This window comes from Ranitomeya imitator, chromosome 8 (genome assembly GCF_032444005.1).
Source record: "Ranitomeya imitator isolate aRanImi1 chromosome 8, aRanImi1.pri, whole genome shotgun sequence".
Taxonomy (NCBI): Eukaryota; Metazoa; Chordata; class Amphibia; order Anura; family Dendrobatidae; genus Ranitomeya; species Ranitomeya imitator.
In genome coordinates this window covers 154,790,363-154,813,439 of record NC_091289.1, presented here as the reverse complement: position 1 = coordinate 154,813,439, position 23,077 = coordinate 154,790,363, and the positions used below count along the sequence as shown (strand labels likewise).

The 23,077-nt window shown below is 45.7% G+C and overlaps 1 protein-coding gene across 3 annotated transcripts in view; it reads left to right on the top strand.

The window, feature by feature from the left end:
- ARHGAP29 (Rho GTPase activating protein 29) overlaps positions 1-23,077 on the top strand; it is a 149,973-nt gene that overhangs the window by 118,515 nt on the left and 8,381 nt on the right. For 2 of the 3 annotated variants that reach the window (XM_069737672.1, XM_069737674.1), the window contains 17 exons: positions 506-569; positions 3,959-4,096; positions 4,280-4,344; positions 7,967-8,077; positions 9,486-9,566; positions 11,436-11,624; positions 11,888-12,025; positions 17,736-17,926; positions 18,085-18,251; positions 18,339-18,464; positions 18,545-18,643; positions 19,614-19,795; positions 20,016-20,204; positions 21,445-21,582; positions 22,130-22,359; positions 22,597-22,870; positions 22,955-23,066. In XM_069737672.1, the coding sequence (XP_069593773.1) occupies positions 506-569; positions 3,959-4,096; positions 4,280-4,344; positions 7,967-8,077; positions 9,486-9,566; positions 11,436-11,624; positions 11,888-12,025; positions 17,736-17,926; positions 18,085-18,251; positions 18,339-18,464; positions 18,545-18,643; positions 19,614-19,795; positions 20,016-20,204; positions 21,445-21,582; positions 22,130-22,359; positions 22,597-22,870; positions 22,955-23,066 (2,494 nt within the window). The remainder of the gene's footprint in view (positions 1-505; positions 570-3,958; positions 4,097-4,279; positions 4,345-7,966; positions 8,078-9,485; positions 9,567-11,435; positions 11,625-11,887; positions 12,026-17,735; positions 17,927-18,084; positions 18,252-18,338; positions 18,465-18,544; positions 18,644-19,613; positions 19,796-20,015; positions 20,205-21,444; positions 21,583-22,129; positions 22,360-22,596; positions 22,871-22,954; positions 23,067-23,077) is intronic. The other variant, XM_069737673.1, reaches the window with a different exon arrangement.

Genomic DNA, 23,077 nt, shown 5'->3' with positions numbered 1-23,077 from the left:
GATGAGGCATTGATGGGAGAAATACTGGCGTAAGGGGTACAGCAAATATTGAAATCGGGTCCCTATTGAGTGGTAGTTAACACACCCGCACCACTAACAGTCTGCGGCAGGGTTACTGGCTTGCCCCCATACGTTTTCCATAAGGCTGTATTCACACATGCATGTTTTGACATCCAAATATAGACCGTGATGCACGGACCGGCAGCTGGTTTCCGAACAACGCAGCCTGGAGATGGTCAAGTCCTGATCGGAGGCCCACAGCCCTGTTTGGGCATTATGGTTCCAACTTGGACTGTGACACATGGATGCGTGAATCCCACCCAAGCTATAGGTTATTTCCTCCGCACAGGAGAAGCTAGTCTCAATCCCAATAAAATGATTGTAGTTTGAACCCCCCCTATCCACGGACCCCATTGTTTCTATAATATGTAGGTGGCATTGCAGTTTACACTTGCTTCTTCGTAGGAAGACTGTTTACTGACGGGCCATTTTTCACTTTCTTTAGTCATTTGAAAATGTTTCCATGGAGGATTCTGCTGGGTCGATTCATGAAAGAGATGATCTTCAAGGTAAAGTCTTATTTTTGGCTTTCTCTTTAGGTGTTTCTATGCTATCTATATACATAATTGTCTAAGGGGTACTTCCGTCTGTCTGTCTGTCCTTCTGTCACGGTTATTCGTTCGCTGATTGATCTCGGCAGCTGCCTGTCATGGCTGCCACGACCAATCAGCGACGGCCACAGTCCGATTAGTCCCTCCCCTACTCCCCTGCACTCACTGCCCGGCGCCCACTCCGTAATCCCCTCCCTCCGCTCAAACAGGGTTAATGGCAGCGGTAATGGCCCGCGGTGTAACACACTCCGTTACCGCTGCTATTAACCCTGTGTGTCCCCAACTATTTACCTGCCTATGCAGCATCAATAGTAAAAATAGGTCATGTTAAAAATAATAAAAAAACTCAAAAAGCCTGCTATACTCGCCCTCCACCGCCTTTCTCGCTCCTCACCACGCTCCCGGGACCGCTCCATTGCAAGCGGCAGCTTCCGGTCCCGTCCCAGGGCTGGTGTGCGACAAGGACCTGCCGTGACGTCACGGTCATGTGACCGCGGCGTCATCATAGGTCCTGCTCACACCAGCCCTGGGACCGCCGGAAGCTGCCGCATGCAATGGAGCGGTCCCGGGAGCGTGGCAAAGACCGGAAAAGGCGGCGGAGGGTGAGTATAGCAGGACTTCAACGGGGCTATAGGTGAGTATATGTTTTTTTTTTTTTTTTTAAGTCTCTATACTACGTGGCTCTGTGCTGGGCAATATACTACGTGGCCTGTGCTATATACTACGTGGCTGGGCAATATACTACGTGGCTGGGCAATATACTACGTGGCTGGGCAATATACTACGTGGCTGGGCAATATACTACGTGGCTGGGCAATATACTATGTGACTGGGCAATATACTATGTGACTGGGCAATATACTATGTGACTGGGCAATATACTATGTGACTGGGCAATATACTATGTGACTGGGCAATATACTATGTGACTGGGCAATATACTATGTGACTGGGCAATATACTATGTGACTGGGCAATATACTATGTGACTGGGCAATATACTATGTGACTGGGCAATATACTATGTGACTGGGCAATATACTATGTGACTGGGCAATATACTATGTGACTGGGCAATATACTACGTGACTGGGCAATATACTACGTGACTGGGCAATATACTACTTGACTGGGCAATATACTACGTGGCTAGGCAATATACTACGTGGCTGGGCAATATACTACGTGGCTGGGCAATATACTACGTGGCTGGGCAATATACTGGAGTGCATTACACCGCGGGCCGTTACTGCTGCCATTAACCCTGTGTGAGCGGTGAGTGGATGGGATTACGGAGCGGGCGCCGGGCAGTGAGTGCAGGGGAGCAGGGAAGGGACTATGACAGGCAGCTGCCGAGACCAATCAGCGAACAAATAACCGTGACAGAAGGACAGACAGAGTGACCCTTAGAGAATTATGTATATAGATTCTAGGTTTTTCAAAGTAGCCACCTTTCGTTTGATGACTGCTTTGCACACTCTTGGCATTCTCTTGATGAGCTTCAAGAGATAGCCACCGGGAATGGTCTTCCAACAATCTTGAAGGAGTTCCCAGAGATGCTTAGCACTTGTTGGCCCTTTTGCCTTCACTCTGCGGTCCTGCTCACCCAAAACCATCTTGATTGGGTTCAGGTCAGGTGACTGTGGAGGCCAGGTCATCTGGCGTAGCACCCCATCACTCTCTTTCTCGGTCAAATAGCCCTTACACAGCCTGGAGGTGTGTTTGGGGTCATTGCCCTGTTGAAAAATAAATGATGGTCCAACTAAACGCAAACCGGATGGAATAGCATGCCACTGCAAGATCCTGTGGTAGCCATTCTGGTTCAGTATGCCTTCAATTTTGAATAAATCCCCAACAGTGTCACCAGCAAAGCACCCCCACACCATCACACCTCCTCCACCATGCTTCACGGTGGGGACCAGGCATGTAGAGTCCATCCATTCACCTTTTCTGTGTTGCACAAAGACATGGTGGTTGGAACCAAAGATCTCAAATTTGGACTCATCAGACCAGCACAGATTTCCACTGGTCTAATGTCCATTCCTTGTGTTCTTTAGCCCAAACAAGTCTCTTCTGCTTGTTGCCTGTCCTTAGCAGTGGTTTCCTAGCACCTATTTTACAATGAAGGCCTGATGCACAAAGTCTCCTCTTAACAGTTGTTGTAGAGATGTGTCTGCTGCTAGAACTCTGTGTGGCATTGACCTGGTCTCTAATCTGAGCTGCTGTTAACCTGCGATTTCTGAGGCTGGTGACTGGGATAAACTTATCCACAGAAGCAGAGGTGACTCTTGGTCTTCCTTTCCTGGGGCGGTCCTCATGTGAGCCAGTTTCTTTGTAGCGCTTGATGGTTTTTGCCACTGCACTTAGGGACACTTTCAAAGTTTTCCCAATTTTTCGGACTGACTGACCTTCATTTCTTAAAGTAATGACGGCCACTCGTTTTTCTTTACTTAGCTGCTTTTTTCTTGCCATAATACAAATTCTAACAGTCTATTCAGTAGGACTATCAGCTGTGTATCAACCAGACTTCTGCACAACACAACTGATGGTCCCAACCCCATTTATAAGGCAAGAAATCCCACTAATTAAACCTGACAGGGCACACCTGTGAAATGAAAACCATTCCCGGTGACTACATCTTGAAGCTCATCAAGAGAATGCCAAGAGTGTGCAAAGCAGTCATCAAAGCAAAACGTGGCTACTTTGAAGAACCTAGAATATAAGACATAATTTCAGTTGTTTCACACTTTGTTGTTAAGTATATAATTCCACATGTGTTATATCATAGTTTTGATGCCTTCCGTGTGAATGTACAATTTTCCTAGTCATGAAAATACCGAAAAATCTTTAAATGAGGTGTGTCCAAACTTTTGGTCTGTACTGTACATAAAATATATGTGTGTGTATATATATATATATATATATATATATATATATATATATATATATATATATATATATATATATATATATATATATATATATTAGTATGTATATGTTGGTTGTATGTATATTTGTTGTATGTATATACAGTATATTATCTTTTAGAGAATTTGGTGTGTTTTTTTACTTGTGTGGTTTAAAAAAAAAAGCCCACACACTGTGTTTGATGTGTGGGCATGCAGGAATAACAATGGTCATATGGCAGGTGACGGGCTCATCGTAGTTGCTTGTGACTCTGACCCTTTCTTTCTAAAATCCCTGTCAGTCCTATTTAGTGTCAAGCTGCATTAGAGAACTCTCCAAGATCAGAGTAGCTTGAGCTTTCCCAGTCGGCGGTGCTCCCCGGAGCCAGCGTGGGGCTTCTGATAGACATAATTCATCTTCCCATCCGATGACTCTTGCAGGGCACCTTCGAGCAGAAGAAGTGGACGGCATGCTCCTCCGAATTGACAGCGGTGTTGAATCGGCCTTATCCTATGCTAAAGCCTGGTCTAAATACACCAAGGATATCCTGGCCTGGGTGGAGAAGAGGCTTAATGTGGGTGAGTGCCTTCTCTTGGTGCCTAATGAGCTTTGGAATGAAATCTGTTGCCAGGCTTGTGCTTCAGACTGTCAGTAATGTGATTTCTGAATTACCGCCTGATTCACTGACTATTCTTCCTCACTTTTCTCTTTATTGTTGAGCACAATCTGTATCACTGCTCGTTTTCTGTTTTCCATTGCAGAAGCTGAAGCTGCTAGAAATCTTGCGAAGATGGCTGAAACGGCAAAATCCATTGTTGGCCCGCAGGTTGGTCTCATTAACACTATAAAATCAGTAATGTTATTTGACCAGCTTACGTTTTCGTCCTGCTAGACCTCCTTCAGGTGGCCATATTGTGCCCACGATGTAAAGTCTGTGTTCTGGAGGTAAGAAATGATCCTCTCTGCTGTTCTCTTGATCTGGACTTGCTCCAACCAGAACACCACGTTGTTGCCTTTTCATAGAATTGGTGATAACTTTTAGATTGATCGGGTCCGACCAATGAGACTCCCACTAATCGGTAGAACGGGGCACTTTTATCCCCAATAGGATAGAGCGGCAGTGCGCCTGCCCCCCAGCACCTCCATTTATTCCCTATATAGAGAGGCCGTGCGCCTGCCCCCCTGCACCTCCATTTATTCCCTATATAGAGAGGCAGTGCGCCTGCCCCCCAGCACCTCCATTTATTCCCTATATAGAGAGGCAGTGCGCCTGCCCCCCAGCACCTCCATTTATTCCCTATATAGAGCTGCAGTGCGCCTGCCCCCCAGCACCTCCATTTATTCCCTATATAGAGCGGCAGTGCGCCTGCCCCCAGCACCTCCATTTATTCCCTATATAGAGCTGCAGTGCGCCTGCCCCCCAGCACCTCCATTTATTCTCTATATAGAGCGGCAGTGCGCCTGCCCCCCAGCACCTCCATTTATTCCCTATATAGAGCGGCAGTGCGCCTGCCCCCCAGCACCTCCATTTATTCCCTATATAGAGAGGCAGTGCACCTGCCCCCAGCACCTCCATTTATTCCCTATATAGATCTGCAGTGCGCCTGCCCTCCAGCACCTCCATTTATTCCCTATATAGAGCGGCAGTGCGCCTGCCCCCCAGCACCTCCATTTATTCCCTATATAGAGAGGCAGTGCACCTGCCCCCAGCACCTCCATTTATTCCCTATATAGATCTGCAGTGCGCCTGCCCTCCAGCACCTCCATTTATTCCCTATATAGAGCGGCAGTGCGCCTGCCCCCCAGCACCTCCATTTATTCCCTATATAGAGAGGCAGTGCACCTGCCCCCAGCACCTCCATTTATTCCCTATATAGATCTGCAGTGCGCCTGCCCTCCAGCACCTCCATTTATTCCCTATATAGAGCGGCAGTGCGCCTGCCCCCCAGCACCTCCATTTATTCCCTATATAGAGCGGCAGTGCGCCTGCCCTCCAGCACCTCCATTTATTCCCTATATAGAGCGGCAGTGCGCCTGCCCCCCAGCACCTCCATTTATTCCCTATATAGAGCGGCAGTGCGCCTGCCCCCAGCACCTCCATTTATTCCCTATATAGAGCGGCAGTGCGCCTGCCCCCCAGCACCTCCATTTATTCCCTATATAGAGCGGCAGTGCGCCTGCCCTCCAGCACCTCCATTTATTCCCTATATAGAGAGGCAGTGCGCCTGCCCCCCAGCACCTCCATTTATTCCCTATATAGAGCGGCAGTGCGCCTGCCCCCCAGCACCTCCATTTATTCCCTATATAGAGAGGCAGTGCGCCTGCCCCCCAGCACCTCCATTTATTCCCTATATAGAGCGGCAGTGCGCCTGCCCCCCAGCACCTCCATTTATTCCCTATATAGAGAGGCAGTGCGCCTGCCCCCCAGCACCTCCATTTATTCCCTATATAGAGCGGCAGTGCGCCTACCCCCCAGCACCTCCATTTATTCCCTATATAGAGAGGCAGTGCGCCTGCCCCCCAGCACCTCCATTTATTCCCTATATAGAGAGGCAGTGCGCCTGCCCCCCAGCACCTCCATTTATTCCCTATATAGAGCGGCAGTGCGCCTGCCCTCCAGCACCTCCATTTATTCCCTATATAGAGAGGCAGTGCGCCTGCCCCCCAGCACCTCCATTTATTCCCTATATAGAGAGGCAGTGTGCCTGCCCCCCAGCACCTCCATTTATTCCCTATATAGAGCGGCAGTGCGCCTACCCCCCAGCACCTCCATTTATTCCCTATATAGAGAGGCAGTGCGCCTGCCCCCCAGCACCTCCATTTATTCCCTATATAGAGAGGCAGTGCGCCTGCCCCCCAGCACCTCCATTTATTCCCTATATAGAGAGGCAGTGCGCCTGCCCCCCAGCACCTCCATTTATTCCCTATATAGAGAGGCAGTGCGCCTGCCCCCCAGCACCTCCATTTATTCCCTATATAGAGCGGCAGTGCGCCTACCCCCCAGCACCTCCATTTATTCCCTATATAGAGAGGCAGTGCGCCTGCCCCCCAGCACCTCCATTTATTCCCTATATAGAGAGGCAGTGCGCCTGCCCCCCAGCACCTCCATTTATTCCCTATATAGAGAGGCAGTGCGCCTGCCCCCCAGCACCTCCATTTATTCCCCATTGATGACTGAGCACTGTAAGCGCCTTTCTCTGGCACTCCCATAGGAAATGAATGGAGCGGCGGTCTAGCAGGCGCTCCACTGCTTTATTCTAATGGGGATAAAGGTGACCCATTGTTGTGATCAGTGGCAATACCAGTATTCAAACACTCCTGTGATCTAAAAGTCATCACCTTTCCTTGTCCCTACCAAATACGCCTTTAAAGAACAGTCATTTTTATTTAATTATATATGGGATGTAACGCACATGTATTAAAAATAGTTACCGATCACCATCTTTGCTGGTTTGCAGCGCCACTCCGCTCCTCTTCCGGCCCACGTCACCACTCTGTAGTGTCGCCTGCTCAGTGTGTGGGGCGATGATTCTTTTTCCAGTGTAAGTCTGAGCACTAAAAGGAGGTTCCATAGATTTACATTAACAAAATGACTTCTGCTCCATTCACAAACGCCTGTGTGATCTAGCTAGTCTGTTTTCAGGAATCATGGGTCAGAAGTGGAGCGGAGCTGCGCAGAAACCAGGCTGGATGGCGATCGTTAAGTTCTGTAATACACTGTCGCTCCGTCACATAATTAGGAGGGAAAAAAATGAACAGAGATGACTTTAAGTGAGCCCACCACGTTGATTTTAGGGTGCGTTAAGTTCAGTTTAGTAGAATCCCAGAAGATCCAGTATTAAATCCGTAGTAAAGATGGGTAAAGGGGTCGTCCTGTTACCAACAAACAAGATTCCACAATTCTTCATTCTCCCGTCAGCTGACTGCAGCTACCCCAGTGGTCCCCCGTCACACTTTACATGTGCCGTACTGCCACATTACCGCTGCAGCCACTCAGTGTAGGACATGGAACTGCTGAGGTCACCGACTGGCTGCAGCTTTCCCGTGATGGATCTTTTCCCCAGCTCTTAAGCAAAGATGACCGGTGGACCGCCAGAGCACGAATTGGCCAACACCCCATCTTACAAAAGTTTATATAAACCCACTAATATCTAATCTTTCTCTTAGTATGGCGGCAATGGGCAACTATAGGGCCACAGTGTAATGAAGGGTCAGGCTTGTCCGGACAGGTTTGTCCAGGCCGCCCTTTTTGTTATTGTAAAGCACGCGCTTATTAGTCCCTTCATAAAGAGCGCTAGTCCTCTGCAGCCTCGCTCGATGGTGGCCTTTGTGAAATAGTCTTTCCCAGTTGGTGCCATGCAGCGGGCCCTCGATTATCAGCAGATCTGTCCAACTTGGCACCTACATGAATAAACCTATTCACCGCGTCCTGTTTGTTTTCATTTCAGGAGTTTATGCCGTTCCAGCCAATTTTCACAACCGCTTTTCAGAATGACATTGACTGCAGCCAGTTATGTCTCCAAACTATCAGTGCCCTTCAGAGCAACAAGTTCATCCAGGTGAGACGTAGACCCGGTACGTAGGGAAAGTGGTGTGTGCTAACTCTGTGTCGCCGTGTATTCCTAGGTAGAAAGAGAGAGGGTTTTTTTCTTTTTTTTTGTTTTTGCTTGTATTTTTTCTTGTTTTTTTAGGCTTTTGTTTTGTTTTTTATATTTTATTTTGTATATTCCTACCAATGAGATGTTTGCCCTTTTCCAAGATTCAATGAGCTGCATGGCGGAATAATAAATGTAATCTTCCGAGAGGTCGTGGACACCTGAGACGATCACAAGCTCATTCTATACAGAGCAGAGACCCCTCTTTTGGCTTTGCTCGATGATTAAAGGGGTTGTCCAAGTTTGGGCTTAACGTCTGCAGTGACTCAGTGCGTGCAGACGGACAGTGCGAACGGAAGGTCACATGACCTCACGTCTGCAGTTTACAGACTTGGTCTCGTGCCTCGTATCGGTGTCAGGCTGCATTCAGCTAATTGCAAACTGATCAGTGGTCTTTCAATAGTCTGTTTAGATAGGCCGATCGCACTCCCGTGCACACAGAATAATCGTTATTGCAAATCTCCTATGTGCCTATGATATCATTTTGTCGGCAGCACATCACCCGTTTTCACAGGGCAATGTGCTTCCGAGAGTGACAATTTTTAAGCTTGATTGACGACCTGGCTAAATGGGTTCTTACTCGTTATTGTGTCCCTGTCTCTGATATTGGAATAACTGCTTGGAAGTGATTTCTACGGAGCAGAAATTGTAAGTCTTTAAAGAGAATGGCTCTAGTGAAAACTGCAAGATTTCAGGATTTAATTTTTCCATAGTGACATATGATAAAAAAGACAAAACATTATTATAGTTTGAACTGAAAATCTTTTATTTAAACACTAAGAGGGTATTCCTGTTTCCATGATCCTATCCCAATGTGTAGAAGGTGTGATATTAGCAAATGCCTCAGATTAGAAATGTAGTATAGTTCTTCTGATACGCTATGTGCAGGGCATTGTAGTAGCTTGGATAGTTAGCTGTTATTGGGAGTAATCATGGCTAATTGTCATAATATGAGTGGTTGTAACGTTGAATACCTAAGCTACCGCAATGCCCTGCACATGGGGTAAGTGACATAGCGAATCAGAAGAACTATAGTACATTTCTAATTGGAGGTATTTGCTAATAATATTATATAGACTACATATTAAGATGGATCCGAATACCCCTTTAAATCATTTTCTGATGAGACATTCCCTTTAACTGGACTTTCCCTTTTAAGGTGTATTACTGAGCGTTGTTCCTCATACTGGCAGCATTCACTGACAGGTTGTGAAATCTCGCTTTAGCGGGCGGTGGGTTGTGATCCGGATTCGCTCCGGCACGTATGGTTGTATACGCGCGCAGGCTCCTAACCGTCTTACTTTGACTCTAGCCTCTTCAAGCCCGAAGATCGGAGCTCGACAGACAAAGGAAGGAAATGAAAGATCTCTGGCAGAGAGAACAGAAGAAAATGGTTCGTACACAGGAGTTCTGATTCTGTTTTCCTCCGGCTCCTTTCTTGATCTTCAGGCTTTATCTGCCACCGATTCTACAGTTGTGTTTTCTGCCGCAGTTGTGCCCACATTACAACTAGTGCAAACTTGTAACCACACAAGAAAAAGGGACTTTCTGTTATAATATATTGTAACACAATGAGCCATTGTCTAAGATCTGAGTACTACTGTGTGCCTGTATAGTCATGGCTGTGGGTAATCTCACACGATGTTTTCCTATGAGCTGCATTCCCTTAAATGGGAACTTCACTTTTAACAAACTTTACATGAAACAATAGTACAGTCAAATATAAGAAACTATGTGATATACCTTGACAAGAAATCTGCTTCCTTTTCCACTTATGAGCCACTTCTCATTCCCATGCCTCCTGAACTCCCCATCCACTCTGGGGTGAAGGGGAGGGGAACTGATCAACACAAGATGGACTGCCAGAACAGTGAGGTGTCAGGTTACACCTCCCAGCACAATGAGGAAACAAGCGGAAGTTTGATTGAGTCACTACTCGCAGACAAGCTGTGAGACAGGGTAGTCAGGAAGTCCAAGGTCATTTACCAAGATGGCTTGTAGTACGGAGAGGGCCAAGATAAAGGCGTGGTCAATTAACAGTCTGGGGTCAAATGTCAGGAGGGTACATCAAGATAAAGGGATAAGAGAAACGGAAAATCCAAGGGCAAGTCTAGGGTCAGGTAGCTGAGGACAGAGAGCGTCAAGAGCAAAAGAGATAACACACACAAATAGTCAAAACAAATCCAAGGTCCAGCAACAAGATCAGGGAATCAAGACACAGAGCATAGCACACACATCGCTGAGCAAAGCTACCGCTGACAATGGTCTCTGCATAGCTAGCCAGCTAAATAGCTAGCAAATTGCCATGAATGGGAAATACCTGGAGGAAATACCCCATGCTAGGCCACATTGAGCAGCAGAGCTGTAAGACAAAATGCTGACCGCCCAGCATGCCCCAGCCCCACATTGGACGACTGAGCAGTCACTCACAATACAGAAAAGTCAAGCACATATAGGGAGGTGGAGTTGTCACTCATAGTGTTCCTAGGCCACAGTGAGTGATGAAACTGTGATAAGAGATAGGCAACAGAGCTTAAGCTGAGCACTCTAACAAGTCTCCTACCTCACCCTAGAGCGAGATTCACATCTACACTGCTCAGTACTGCTGAATAACGTGCTCCATTCTGCTGCTATATCTGTTTTGTGTAACTAAGGATTGAAGAGCAGGAATGCCTTTTGTGCACAGTGTATGGGTGACACCCTAGACCTGCAGTGACGTACCCACTAAGAGCTGGGCCTCTACTTTGTGAGCCCTCACAGACTTTCAGTTTAAATGCGTAATCTTATCTCCTGAAGTGATGGCATATCGCTAGGATATAGCGATAGTTGGAGGTCCAACTTCTGGGACACTCATGATGCTGAGAATGAAGGAGCTGCTGCTTTGTTACAGGGTTGTGGACCCTTTACAGTCTGTTGGGCATCCATTGGAGTGGCGCATCACTGCCCCCTCACATTCATCTTCAGCATCGTTGTTCCTAGAGGTCAGACACATTACCCCCCTAGAGATTTGCAGGTTGGGATTACCCTCTAAACTTGAGAGCTCACTTTTTCCACTACCAAGTGTTTTTATCTGTGGGCATTTAGGGTAGGATATTTTTTTGCCATATTGAGTATTATTTTGTCCTCTTCTTTAGCCTTTTTTGGCCATTGCACAGTTTCCCTAATTTAATAGAGCCTGTTACATGTTCCTTTGTCACACAGGAGGGTTACATTGTTATTTTTGTTTTACACCTTGTGTTTTTTTTTATATTATTTTATGCAGCAAGAATTGGAAACCGCTCTTCGGAAAGCCAAATTAATGAACGTCCAAAGGCAAGACGAGCATGAGAAAGCAAAATCTAGTACAATCCGTGCGGAGGAGGAGCAGCTTAGTATATCTGGAGGACTCATGAAAGATGGGAACAAACAAGTGGAGAAGAGGAGACGCTTGGAGGAGGAAGCCTTACAGAAGGTGCGAGATGGAGGAGGGGTGGCAAAAAAAAATAATCGCCTAGGAATCTATACCATGATCGAATTTATAATTTCTCTAGTACAAGTTAAATAAAATGTCCTGATAATTTTACATGAAGCCAAGTGCCATCATTTTCATTAGTCAGCTTGGATTTCCGTAGCATGAAGGAAAGGTAAATGGCTGCCTGCACCTTCTAGGTAACGTTGGGCTCTGAGATGATTACATTTTACCTGTCTTTAATACACTTTATTTATATTTTATAGGCTGAAGAGGCTAAAGAATATTACAAGTCTTGTGTAGCCGAGGTGGAAGAGAAAAGAATCGATATGGAAAACGTGAAGAGTGAAATATTAACGCAGATCAGAGAGCTTGTGTACCAGTGTGATCTCACCCTGAAGGCCGTAAGTGTCCTACAGACGAGCCGCCATCTTATTGCACTCAAGTCTTTAGTAGCTGGCAGTGTGTGACATCAAGAAAGTTAGATGATTGAATATGTATGGAGATAAAAAGGGCTGAAATGATTTACAAGATTATTGGAAGATGACCACTGTGGAGAAGATGAGGCACAGGGTTATTTCACCAATAGGATTATTCTTGGACCTTTTCTCACAAGATCCATGACTGCCAACCATGTGTGATCATAATTTATCCAGGTTGTTGTCCATTTTGAACTACCCAGTTTTAGGTTGCTGCTACCCTTGTTATACTGCATCCAAATGATTTTTTTTTCCTAAAATCCAAGTTGTAGTGTTAGAGGTTGGCCACTATTTGGTGAACAACTACTTAAATAATGTATTCCCTAGTGTAAAATATTACTCGTTTGCCTCTCACACCGGCACCGTTCCTGCAGTGTTGGCGCTGGGTTCACCAGGACTCATGTCATGTGGTTATGCCACAGGGTTCACCAGGACTCGAGTTATGTGGTTAACTTATGCCACAGGGTTCACCAGGACTCGTGTCATGTGGTTAACTTATGCCACAGGGTTCACCAGGACTCGTGTCATGTGGTTATGCCACAGGGTTCACCAGGACTCGTGTCATGTGGTTATGCCACAGGGTTCACCAGGACTCGTGTCATGTGGTTATGCCACAGGGTTCACCAGGACTCGTGTCATGTGGTTATGCCACAGGGTTCACCAGGACTCATGTCATGTGGTTATGCCACAGGGTTCACCAGGACTCGAGTCATGTGGTTAACTTATGCCACAGGGTTCACCAGGACTCGTGTCATGTGGTTATGCCACAGGGTTCACCAGGACTCGTGTCATGTGGTTATGCCACAGGGTTCACCCAGGACTCCTTATCATGTGGTTATGCCACATGGTTTACCAGGACTTGTCATGTGGTTATGCCACAGGGTTCCCCAGGACTCGTGTCATGTGGTTATGCCACAGGGTTCACCAGGACTCGTGTCATGTGGTTATGCCACAGGGTTCCCCAGGACTTGTGTCATGTGGTTATGCCACAGGGTTCCCCAGGACTTGTCATGTGGTTATGTCACAGTGTTCCCCAAGGACTTATCATGTGGTTATGCCACAGGGTTCCCCAGGACTTGTGTCATGTGGTTATGCCACAGGGTTCACCAGGACTCGTGTCATGTGGTTATGCCACAGGGTTCCCCAGGACTTGTCATGTGGTTGTGCCACAGGATTCACCAGGACTCGTGTCATGTGGTTGTGCCACAGGGTTCCCCAGGACTTGTCATGTGGTTATGCCACAGGGTTCCCCAGGACTCGTGTCATGTGGTTATGCCACAGGGTTCACCAGGACTCGTGTCATGTGGTTATGCCACAGGGTTCACCAGGACTCGTGTCATGTGGTTGTGCCACAGGGTTCCCCAGGACTTGTCATGTGGTTGTGCCACAGGGTCCACCAAGACTCGTGTAATGTGGTTATGCCACAGGGTTCCCCAGGACTCGTGTCATGTGGTTATGCCATAGGGTTCCCCAGGATTTGTGTCATGCGGTTATGCCACAGGGTTCACCAGGACTCATGTCATGTGGTTGTGCTACAGGAGCACTGCAGCCTATGAGCGACCACTCATAGTTATTTTTTGTCCATACTTTCCTTGGGAAAAACATGGACACCCAGAGGAGATGGGAAATCTGCTAAGGAGCTACGGTGTGTGTATATAAGGGGCCAAAGTGCACCGATAGATTCAATATTACCTATGTGCAAGGCTCAAAATCAATAAAAATATATTCTTTACTGGATAACACAATTTAAAACCTAAAAATAGAATAAATACTAAAATACTTCCTTGTATGAGTAATACAAATCAATATAGGGTATATTGTGTGCAATCACAGATACTGAAAAGGTATAAGCCAAACTAGCAAGTTCTGTGTAAGGTAAGGTCCTTTATGAAACATGCAGGTAAGCAGGGAGTGATATCGCATGAAAGTACCCATAATGGCTGTAATGCACAGTGGCATGGAGTACACTTTAAGGCTATGTGCTCACGTTGCGGATTTTTCCACTCAGTTTTTGAAAAATCTGCAGGTAAAAAGCACTGCGTTTTACCTGCGGATTTCCAGCATATTTCGTTCCGATTTCACCTCCGGTTTTACAACTGCAGATTCCTATTGAGGAGTAGGTGTAAAATGCTGCAGAATCCGCACAAAGAATTTACATGCTGCGGAAAATAAACCTCAGCTTTTCCGCTTGGAATTTTCCACAGCATGTGCACCGTGGATTTTGTTTTCCATAGGTTTACATGGTACTGTACAACGCATGGAAAACTGCTGCAAATCCGCAGGCAAATCCACAAGATGTGCACATACCGTAACACTTAAACAAAACGCACCCGACACACGTTTCACATCAAGCTTCGCCATGGGGTGTCTGTACAGCCACTAATAAGCTGCTTTGCCCATACTTTCCTCAGATAAAACACGGACACCCAGACGAGATATGAAATCTGCTGCCCATTACATAGTTAATAAGGTTGAAAAAAAGATTTTAAAAAAGACAAAAGTTCTTCAAGTTCAATCGAGATAGGAAAAAGTTGTATGTACTATTGCAATACATGATGGGTCCGCCCCAGAAGAGCTAATGTATCCCTCCTAAGACCAATTGGCAATCCACTGGTCTAAACATTCAGTCCGCTGATTGACTCCTTGGATGAAGCTCAGGTGCCCAGAGGAGACGTGAGAACTGCAGCCCATTATGCCCACACGAGTCCTGGGGAGTCTGGCGCCAACATCCTGGAACGACACCGGTGCAGGAAGGGAGTATGTGTTGTTCTTTACTGATTTAAGAAGTTGTCAAAGTAGTACAGTCCCTTTAAGTCCACTTTACATGGTCAGATAATCAGGTAAGGGAGGTTTTGCAAGGAGCCAATGAGTAACCCAGGTAGACATGGTACCGATGAGTTGATTGCATCCTTTATGTGGCCTACAATAATTACGGTTGTCAGCAGCACCTTACCATGTCCATAGCGGATGTGCTGCTGACAGTATGCAAACGGCATGAAGACTGAACTCTCGTATTCATGATCTTTCGTCACCGTCGGGTTGGTAGTGGGGCCTCTACACAAGCAATATAGACTTGTTACATCACCGATCAGCACTCGTTATGGCCTGAAATCTGCCAGTGTCAAAGAACTATTGATCCTAGATTACCATAGGGAAGCGTTGAGTCCTCCAATGTAATCGTCAACGTCTACGTGGTCTATTGAATACTTTGGATTATCTTCGCAGCTCTGCAGAATGTCCCATCTGTCTGCTGGCCATGCCCTAGTTATATAAGGGAGACGTCTCCAGTTCTGTGAGGTCGCTTTCATATACCCGTTACAGATCCGTGCAGGAGCCGTGTTTCGAGCCCGCGATGGCACCGGTTTCCTAGCTGTGAGGTCTAGTGAGTTGTTGCCAAAGAACAGTTAGGACTTGTCTTCATGATCTCACCGGAAGGAATCAAGTCCCGTCTGACAGTAATTATAAGGCTTCTGCATGGAGCCACGATGATATTATACTTGTGGGAAACCAGCTTTACACAAATATGCATGTACCGCAATCATTCCATCAATTCCAAGTATAAGCAGTTGTGAACCCGGGGGAATCTTGGATTCTTTTGTCTTGAAATGCATGTTTACAAGTCAGCGGAGATTCCAGCGGACAGCGGCTGTAAATGAAAAAAAAAAACCTTGTATGATTAGAAAAGTATCTGCTGTCAACTTTCGGAAAAAAATATGCGCTCTGTGCCCACCTGTTTTTTTTGTTTTGTTTTTTTTATTGAATTGTCTTAACTTCTTAATTTTTCATTTTGTGTTTTGATTGTTTCCTCCCCTTTTGCAATTGTTTTTTTTTCAACTTAGGGCTTTTTTATTTATTTATTTTTTTTTAGGTAAAAGTTGTAATTTGGAATGACACCATTCATTTTACCATGTAGTATAGGGTGAAAAAACAAAAAATATCCAATTCTAGCATAGTGTTTTGGGTTTATTTTTACATTACGGGGTTAAAACGTTTTGGACAGTGTGGGGCACCTGATTATGGTGGTGGCATAATATGTAATGTATAGTGACCACTGTTAATTATGGCCAAACATACGTATGAAACAGACACGGACTCTGAGAACCATGTTTTGAGAGCCGGTGCGTAGTGACTTCTCGTTGCGTCTAGCGTTCCAATGCACTGGTGCGGCTTTGTAGTGTCGACAGACCTTTCATCAGGGAAGGGGCGAAACGGTGCGCGTGCGGTAAGCTTCTCCTTGGTGCATGTATCAGAAAATGATTTTTGCCAGAACCTTCTCATTCCCCTATATAATCCCAAGATGAGCCCGGTCTTGTAGTAAACGCCATTCGGTTCCTTTTTGAAGATGGACTATCGTTCTGATCTTGCCCATTTCATCTCTTTCGGTGGGAAGATGAAAACGTCTTCTTGGTGTAAACATGATTCCCCGTCATCTCAACTTGGAATAAAAAGTAGCTTTTCCTCTTGAAAGCTGTCCAGCGGTATAAAGCCCCCTCACTTCTGGTATCTTAGGACATTGTCCTCGGCTCTCCCGCCATAGTGAAGGGCCTTGTACAACAAATCTGGCCTGTGTGCGCCCGAGCTGTGACTGTTGAACCAGTGTTCTCTCTTGTAATAAGTTAATTATTTCGCTGAATGAGTCTTTTATTACCGGGGTTGACTATCTTTTAATCCTTCAGTGCCTTTTCCTTAAAATGGAACTGCTTCAAAGTTTTAGTACTTCAGGGCAAACGACAGGTTGTGTCTAAATAATGCCGCCCCCCTCTGTGCAGAGGACAAGGCGGCTCTGGAATCTAAGATTATACAGTATTTTAAGTCAAGGTTCTGAATGATCAGTGTGGGGGACATATGAAGAGTGGTGGAAGGCTTTGGACTATTGCATTAAAGCATTATATTATAAAGTTAAGTGTCATCTTATCTTTTAGTACACATGAAAATAAGCAGCTTTGCAATATATGTTATTAGAGAATTCTGCTTCTTTCTCCTCCTGGACTGATGATTCATTCTCAGTTCATGGGTAAAATCCGTATTCCGGGAAGATCGATTTTTCCCATTGCTGATATAATAGATCACAGTTGGTGCTCATAACATTTTTGGGAGGGACGGGGGAGGAGCTAGAGGCAAAAGCAGACATCCGGCTGCAAGTTCTCTTAAAATGGCAGTTACAATTTTTGAATCTATGGTTAAAAAAAAGTTGAGGAGAACTTTTAGCGGAATGTATGTGCCCGCCTCTAGCTCCTCCCTCTTCATAGAATCTTATATGCACCAACTGTCATCTCCTATCCCTGTAAAGGGAAAATCTCTTTTCACTGAATACTGAATCTTTCCATGAAGTCAGAGTAAAAGATCAACTTAGGAGAAGAAAGAAGCAGATTTCTCTGATAAGAGATGCAACAAAGTTTCTTGTTTCGATCTGGATTTTATTTATCCTGTTTGATTTTATTACTTAAGAGCCATAAAGTAACCTTATACCCCTTTTGTTGATCATTTATCCTTTTGGTAAGGAAAGCGACACATGCCATTGATGGTGTGAGCGATGCAATGTTGTGGATAAGTTGGGAGAAATGTACTTTCTAGCTTTTCATGGATTAGGGCGCTTTACGACGTTTCTTATATATCCGATCATTTTTGTGTACAGGCAACAGTGAACTTATTCCAGATGCAGCATGCCCAGGTGGTGTCGCTGCCCGTCAACTGCCAGACCCTGTGTGAGAGCGGCAAGCGTTACGAGCCAGGCCAGCAGTACTCAGAGTTTGTGAAGAACCTGCCCAAAGACGACTGTGGCATCGAAGTTGGGTCTTGTGAGGCCTCGCATGCACCGATTGGGCGGTGAGTCCATGGTCTAATACAGGGTGCACTACTGTGTGCACTGGCGCCTGTTATTTCCTCCAGGAGATGATAGTTGCTGAGAACAGCACGTTGTTTGTTGGGCTAGATGTTCATATTTTTGGGAAAATGTTATATATTTTTTTTTTATTATTTTTCAGGCTAATGTCGAAGGGAGAAGAGAACAGTACCCGGGCATCACATGGAAACCTATCCCAAGGTTCTGCCGAATATCCGGTCCAGTCTCCTGAAGATGTTGGCAGTCCTCTCTATAACCGATCTCAGAAAATTGGGCAGAAGAGATCGAGTAGCAGTACGGATATTCAGGGTAGGACGTCTAAGGCCTCGATGCATCATCTTGCTCCTTCCGTGATTTTCGGAGTCTGACTGTTCTGCTGGGTTAATAATCTTACAGCGATCAGAGGTCCACCATTCAGGTCGTGGTCTACAGGCAACCAGAGCGGAGGCATGTGCAGCGACTCTGAGAGCGCAGGGGGCAGCAGCGAGTCCCGTTCCATGGACTCTCCATCAGCCAGTCCAGGTACAGTTCTGAATTAGTAGCTTCTGAACCACCTGCCTGTATAAAGGGGATCCTGAGACTAAGGTGTCCTTGTATTTCAGGAGACTTTAAAAGACGCCTTCCTAGAACTCCATCCACTGGAACCATGTCATCAGCGGACGATCTGGATGAGCGAGAGCCGCCCTCTCCGTCAGATAATGGTAACTATACCTGCGGTTGGTAGTAATGATTATGATCGTGCGAGGAGCCGACCATCTTTATTCTAGATGTATTGCAGTTAGAAATAAGCAAATGTGCTTGGCTAGTTTTAAAAGGATTGTCTCTTTTCAGAAAAGTTTTCTATAAGCTCAGTTAGTAATACAAACCATACATACTAGCCTTACTCGCCCTCCTTGGGTCTATTTGGCATTTCCGCCACTGATTGTCTGCAGCGCTGATGTCACATGGTCAGCACTGCAGCCAATCACTAAGCTCAGATGTAAAGGACATGAGCCACTTAGTCACTGAGCTCACCGATTGGCAGCAGCGCTTTCGTTGTGAAGTCAACACTGCAGGCAATAGCGGAGACTGGGAGCAGCGGCGGAGACTGGGGAGAACGAGTACAGCACTGGTTGTTTGCTTGTTGTTTTTTTTACTCATAATAAAGTTTATAGAAAAAACTTTTCTGAAAGCGTACAAAACCCCTTACAGGGTTTTTCACACAAATTCACAGGAACCCCCCACTAATCTCTGGTTCCTAAGTCCCTCCTATTCCTAGCTGTGTTTGCAATTAAATGGAGCGACTTGGCCATAAATGCCCCCTGTACTCCATATATTGTCCGTAGGACAGCTGGAGATGGCGGAGCACAGCACTTGGCTTTCTCTGTCTGCCCCGTAGTGCAGCAGCGCACATGTGCAACCATTCTGCTCCATTCACCTAGAAATCACAGTGGGCTCTTTCTATAGATCGGCGGGGGTCCCATCGATTAAACATCTATTCCTTATCCCGTTGATGGGGACGTTAAATGTCTTTTGTAAGAAAATCCCCTTAAGTGATTATAAAATGTATTCTTGACCCAAAAGGCGGTTCTGTATACTTCTCAATCAATGACACGTCTTTACTAACTTTTTATAAGACTTTATGAAAAAAAGAAAGAAGAAAACTAATTCCGCCCCTTCTATTTATTATAGTCTCGTTTTCCCTTCTAGGCTTGAATGACCTTGTCTCTGAGATTGCCAATTCCCCCGGACCCTTCCGCAATACCATCATGTCCAAAGCGGCCCAGACACACAAGCTGCGGAAGCTACGAGCCCCCTCCAAGTGCCGAGAGTGTGACAGCCTGGTGGTGTTTCATGGGGCCGAGTGTGAGGAGGTAAGCCGGGCTAGTAATTCAGGTTTTGGCACTAGAAAAACAAAATGACCAAGCTATGGGACGTTGCTTCTCTTGTGCATGCTTTGTATGGCTTTACTGCATTTCCCGTCCCACCCAGGACTTATTTCCACCCTAGCTTTAAGTCAATGATTACACAATCGTTATTATCAGCCTGTGCATAAAGGGACAACAGTCCATATGAAGCGTTCCTTTATTCCAGTGTTCTCTTGCTTGCCATAAGAAGTGCCTGGAAACATTAGCCATTCAGTGCGGACACAAAAAGCTTCATGGAAGACTTCATCTCTTTGGAGTAGAATTTACTCAGGCCGCTAAGAACGCTCCTGACGGCATTCCTTTCATTATCAAGAAGTGTACCTCCGAAATCGAGAGCAGAGCACTGACCATAAAGGTAAGGGTTAAAATGCGCCCACATTGGACGTTCACGATTGACCTTTTGGGTAAGTGCCAGTTTTTGGTTGCATGGTAAAACATGTCAGCTGGTTATTTGCCCGTGCGTGGACCGACCTTGTATATCATGAAGGTTACACACACGGCCATCTTTAGTTTGCATAATTGCTCAATATCCTCTGGTGAATGCTGCAAAATGACTTTTTATTTTTTTTTTTTAAAAGATGGTGATTTAGTCATACGTTGCTGACATGGGGAAGCCGTCAAGTATATATGTTATCCCTTATTCATCGGATGGGGTATAATTTATAGGTCTCTGGGGGTCTGTAGAATGGAGAGGAGGTCAAACATGAATCCCCTCTGCTCCATTCTCTGTACGGGATTGCTGGAGACAGGTGAGCATTGCTTGCCTGCCAGTCCCATAGAGAGTGAGTGGAGTGGAGTTGTTCTTGCTTGACCTCCACTCCATCCTGCAGAGCTCCATTATCGGGAATGGTGGGCGCCCAAGCTGTCGGCCCCCCAGTGTTCAATGAGCTATTTCTTATTCTACTGTTAGGTGTATATACTTGGTACAACCCCTTTAAAGCATGTTCTCTTCTCCAGTCGCTGTCTTTTGTTCTTTAGATGTCAGGTGGGTGCTTACATTTGTACAAATCCAGCTGCAGAGGTAAAAGGTCACCAGAGAGCCCTAATAATTCAGCGCCTCTGGTGGTGCCAATATTGATTTATAAGATTTTACTGGTTCCATCCCATTAGGTGGACACGCTCAGCATTGACTTAGAAAAAGCTTCATGTGTAGACATTGAATGTTGCCATAGGCCCCATACACACAAGAAATGTGTACCACACCGTATGCTGGCAATAATTGTATGTACAGTCTGATGATACATTTATGACTTATCCATAGTGATAATCCAGGTGATGGCACAATGGAAAAAGTAAAAAAAAAAACCATGTGGACATGTACCAGTGGTAAGATGGAATGGGTCTACAGGTGCCTGGTGGTGGCATCCAGGGATTGGTCAGTGGTATAAGGACATCTACTTTTTAAGGGTCGCTCTTGGGTTGCAATTTGGATGCTTTATACTTAGGAGACATTTGTCAACAATTTTTGTAAATTCTTAACACTAAAATGTATACAAAAAGTACTGGGAAGATGATATTGGTGTTCACTTTCTGTTGTTTTTTGGCCAATTGTGTCATCCAGTTTGCTAAATGGGGTATAATATTCTGACTTTCAGGGAATCTATCGAGTGAATGGAGCAAAGTCCAGAGTTGAGAAACTGTGCCAGGCATTTGAAAATGGAAAAGACTTGGTGGAATTGTCAGATCTGTACGCGCATGACATCAGCAATGTCCTCAAGCTCTATCTCCGACAGGTATGTGATTTGGGATTGGCTAGAATTGAGCAAAAAAGATTTGAGGGACACTAGTCCAGCAAGCACGTCTGTTGTCCATGGCCGGGGACCCAGAGACCTTCACACATTGTCCAACCTGCCGGCATGCCCGGTGTCCCGTCTGATTAATAGGACCGACGTCATATGTTTATCACGTCACAACAATGATGTTGCACCATCCTACTAGTCAGAAGAGATTCCACGGATGTCCTGCAAATCTCCTACCTGTTGGCATCTCCAGTTTCTCTTATTAGTAGGAAGGTGCGACATCATCATGGCGGCACCACAAACCCATGGCACCAAGCCTACTAATAAGAAGGTGTGCTGGGGATACTACATGTAGGACGAGGTTCGCAGGGCTCCGGCCCGGTTGCCACTGTGTACTGTAAATCTTTTTGCTCAACTCTTGTAATTAACATTTGTCATCTGACCCTTTAATACCATATGATAGGAGCCTTTTCATTACAATATTTGGTCACTTCTTCTATATTATCGCATAGCGAATTCCGTTCATTCTGTTATTCTCCAGCTGCCAGAGCCTTTGATTTTGTTTCGTCTTTACAATGAGTTGATTGGATTGGCCAAAGAGAGTCAACGTGCCACCGATGAAGTTGACTCGAAAGCTAGCAGCCCTCCGCTAAAGAGGCAACCATCCGGAGTGGAGGTGAACAGAGTCGTCATTAAGATCCGAGATTTGCTGAAACAGTTGCCACTGGAACACTACAACACCTTACAGTTCTTAGTAGGACATCTTCATAGGTAACTATAGAACAGAACGTTACATCAGTGGTTAATAGATGTGGATCCGCCATAATGTCTGAATAGGGTAATCTGGCCCGGCGCAGAGCGGGGTCCGATGACATCATGTCGGTATCCCGCACCTGTGCTATTGATCAGTGCACAGTACCGGACTCTCACTGTCATCTTGTTGTCTTACATGATGTATTCTTCCCACTCCTTTTTAATTACAAATGTGCTTCCATTAATTAAATGCAGGGTCACAGAAGAAGTGGAAGAAAATAAAATGACTGCTAGCAATCTAGGAATAATATTCGGCCCCACCCTGCTTAGACCACGTCAAACCGACGCCACCATCTCGCTTTCCTCTCTGGTGGATTATCCGTATCAAGCCCGTATAGTGGAGCTCCTGATATCGCACTACGATAAGATATTCGATGTGTCCCGTCAGATGATTAACCCCGTGGATAAGGCGGAGGATAGGGAACCACAGCACATCCGAAAGTCCCAGTCACTGCCAGTGGGGAATGAGGTGAGAGTCACACCGTTGTTCTCATTTCTACAACCCGCAGAACGAGATTGTTCTTACGCAATTTTTATTTTTTTGGCTTCATAGAGTATTATTCTGTCAAAACGTGCCAGCTCTCTTGATGAAGCGGCATTGGAATTTACGGGCGTGGAGGAGAGGGAAGTCCGAAGTCACAGTATGGATATTGTCGAGGAGAATGGTAAGCAAAGC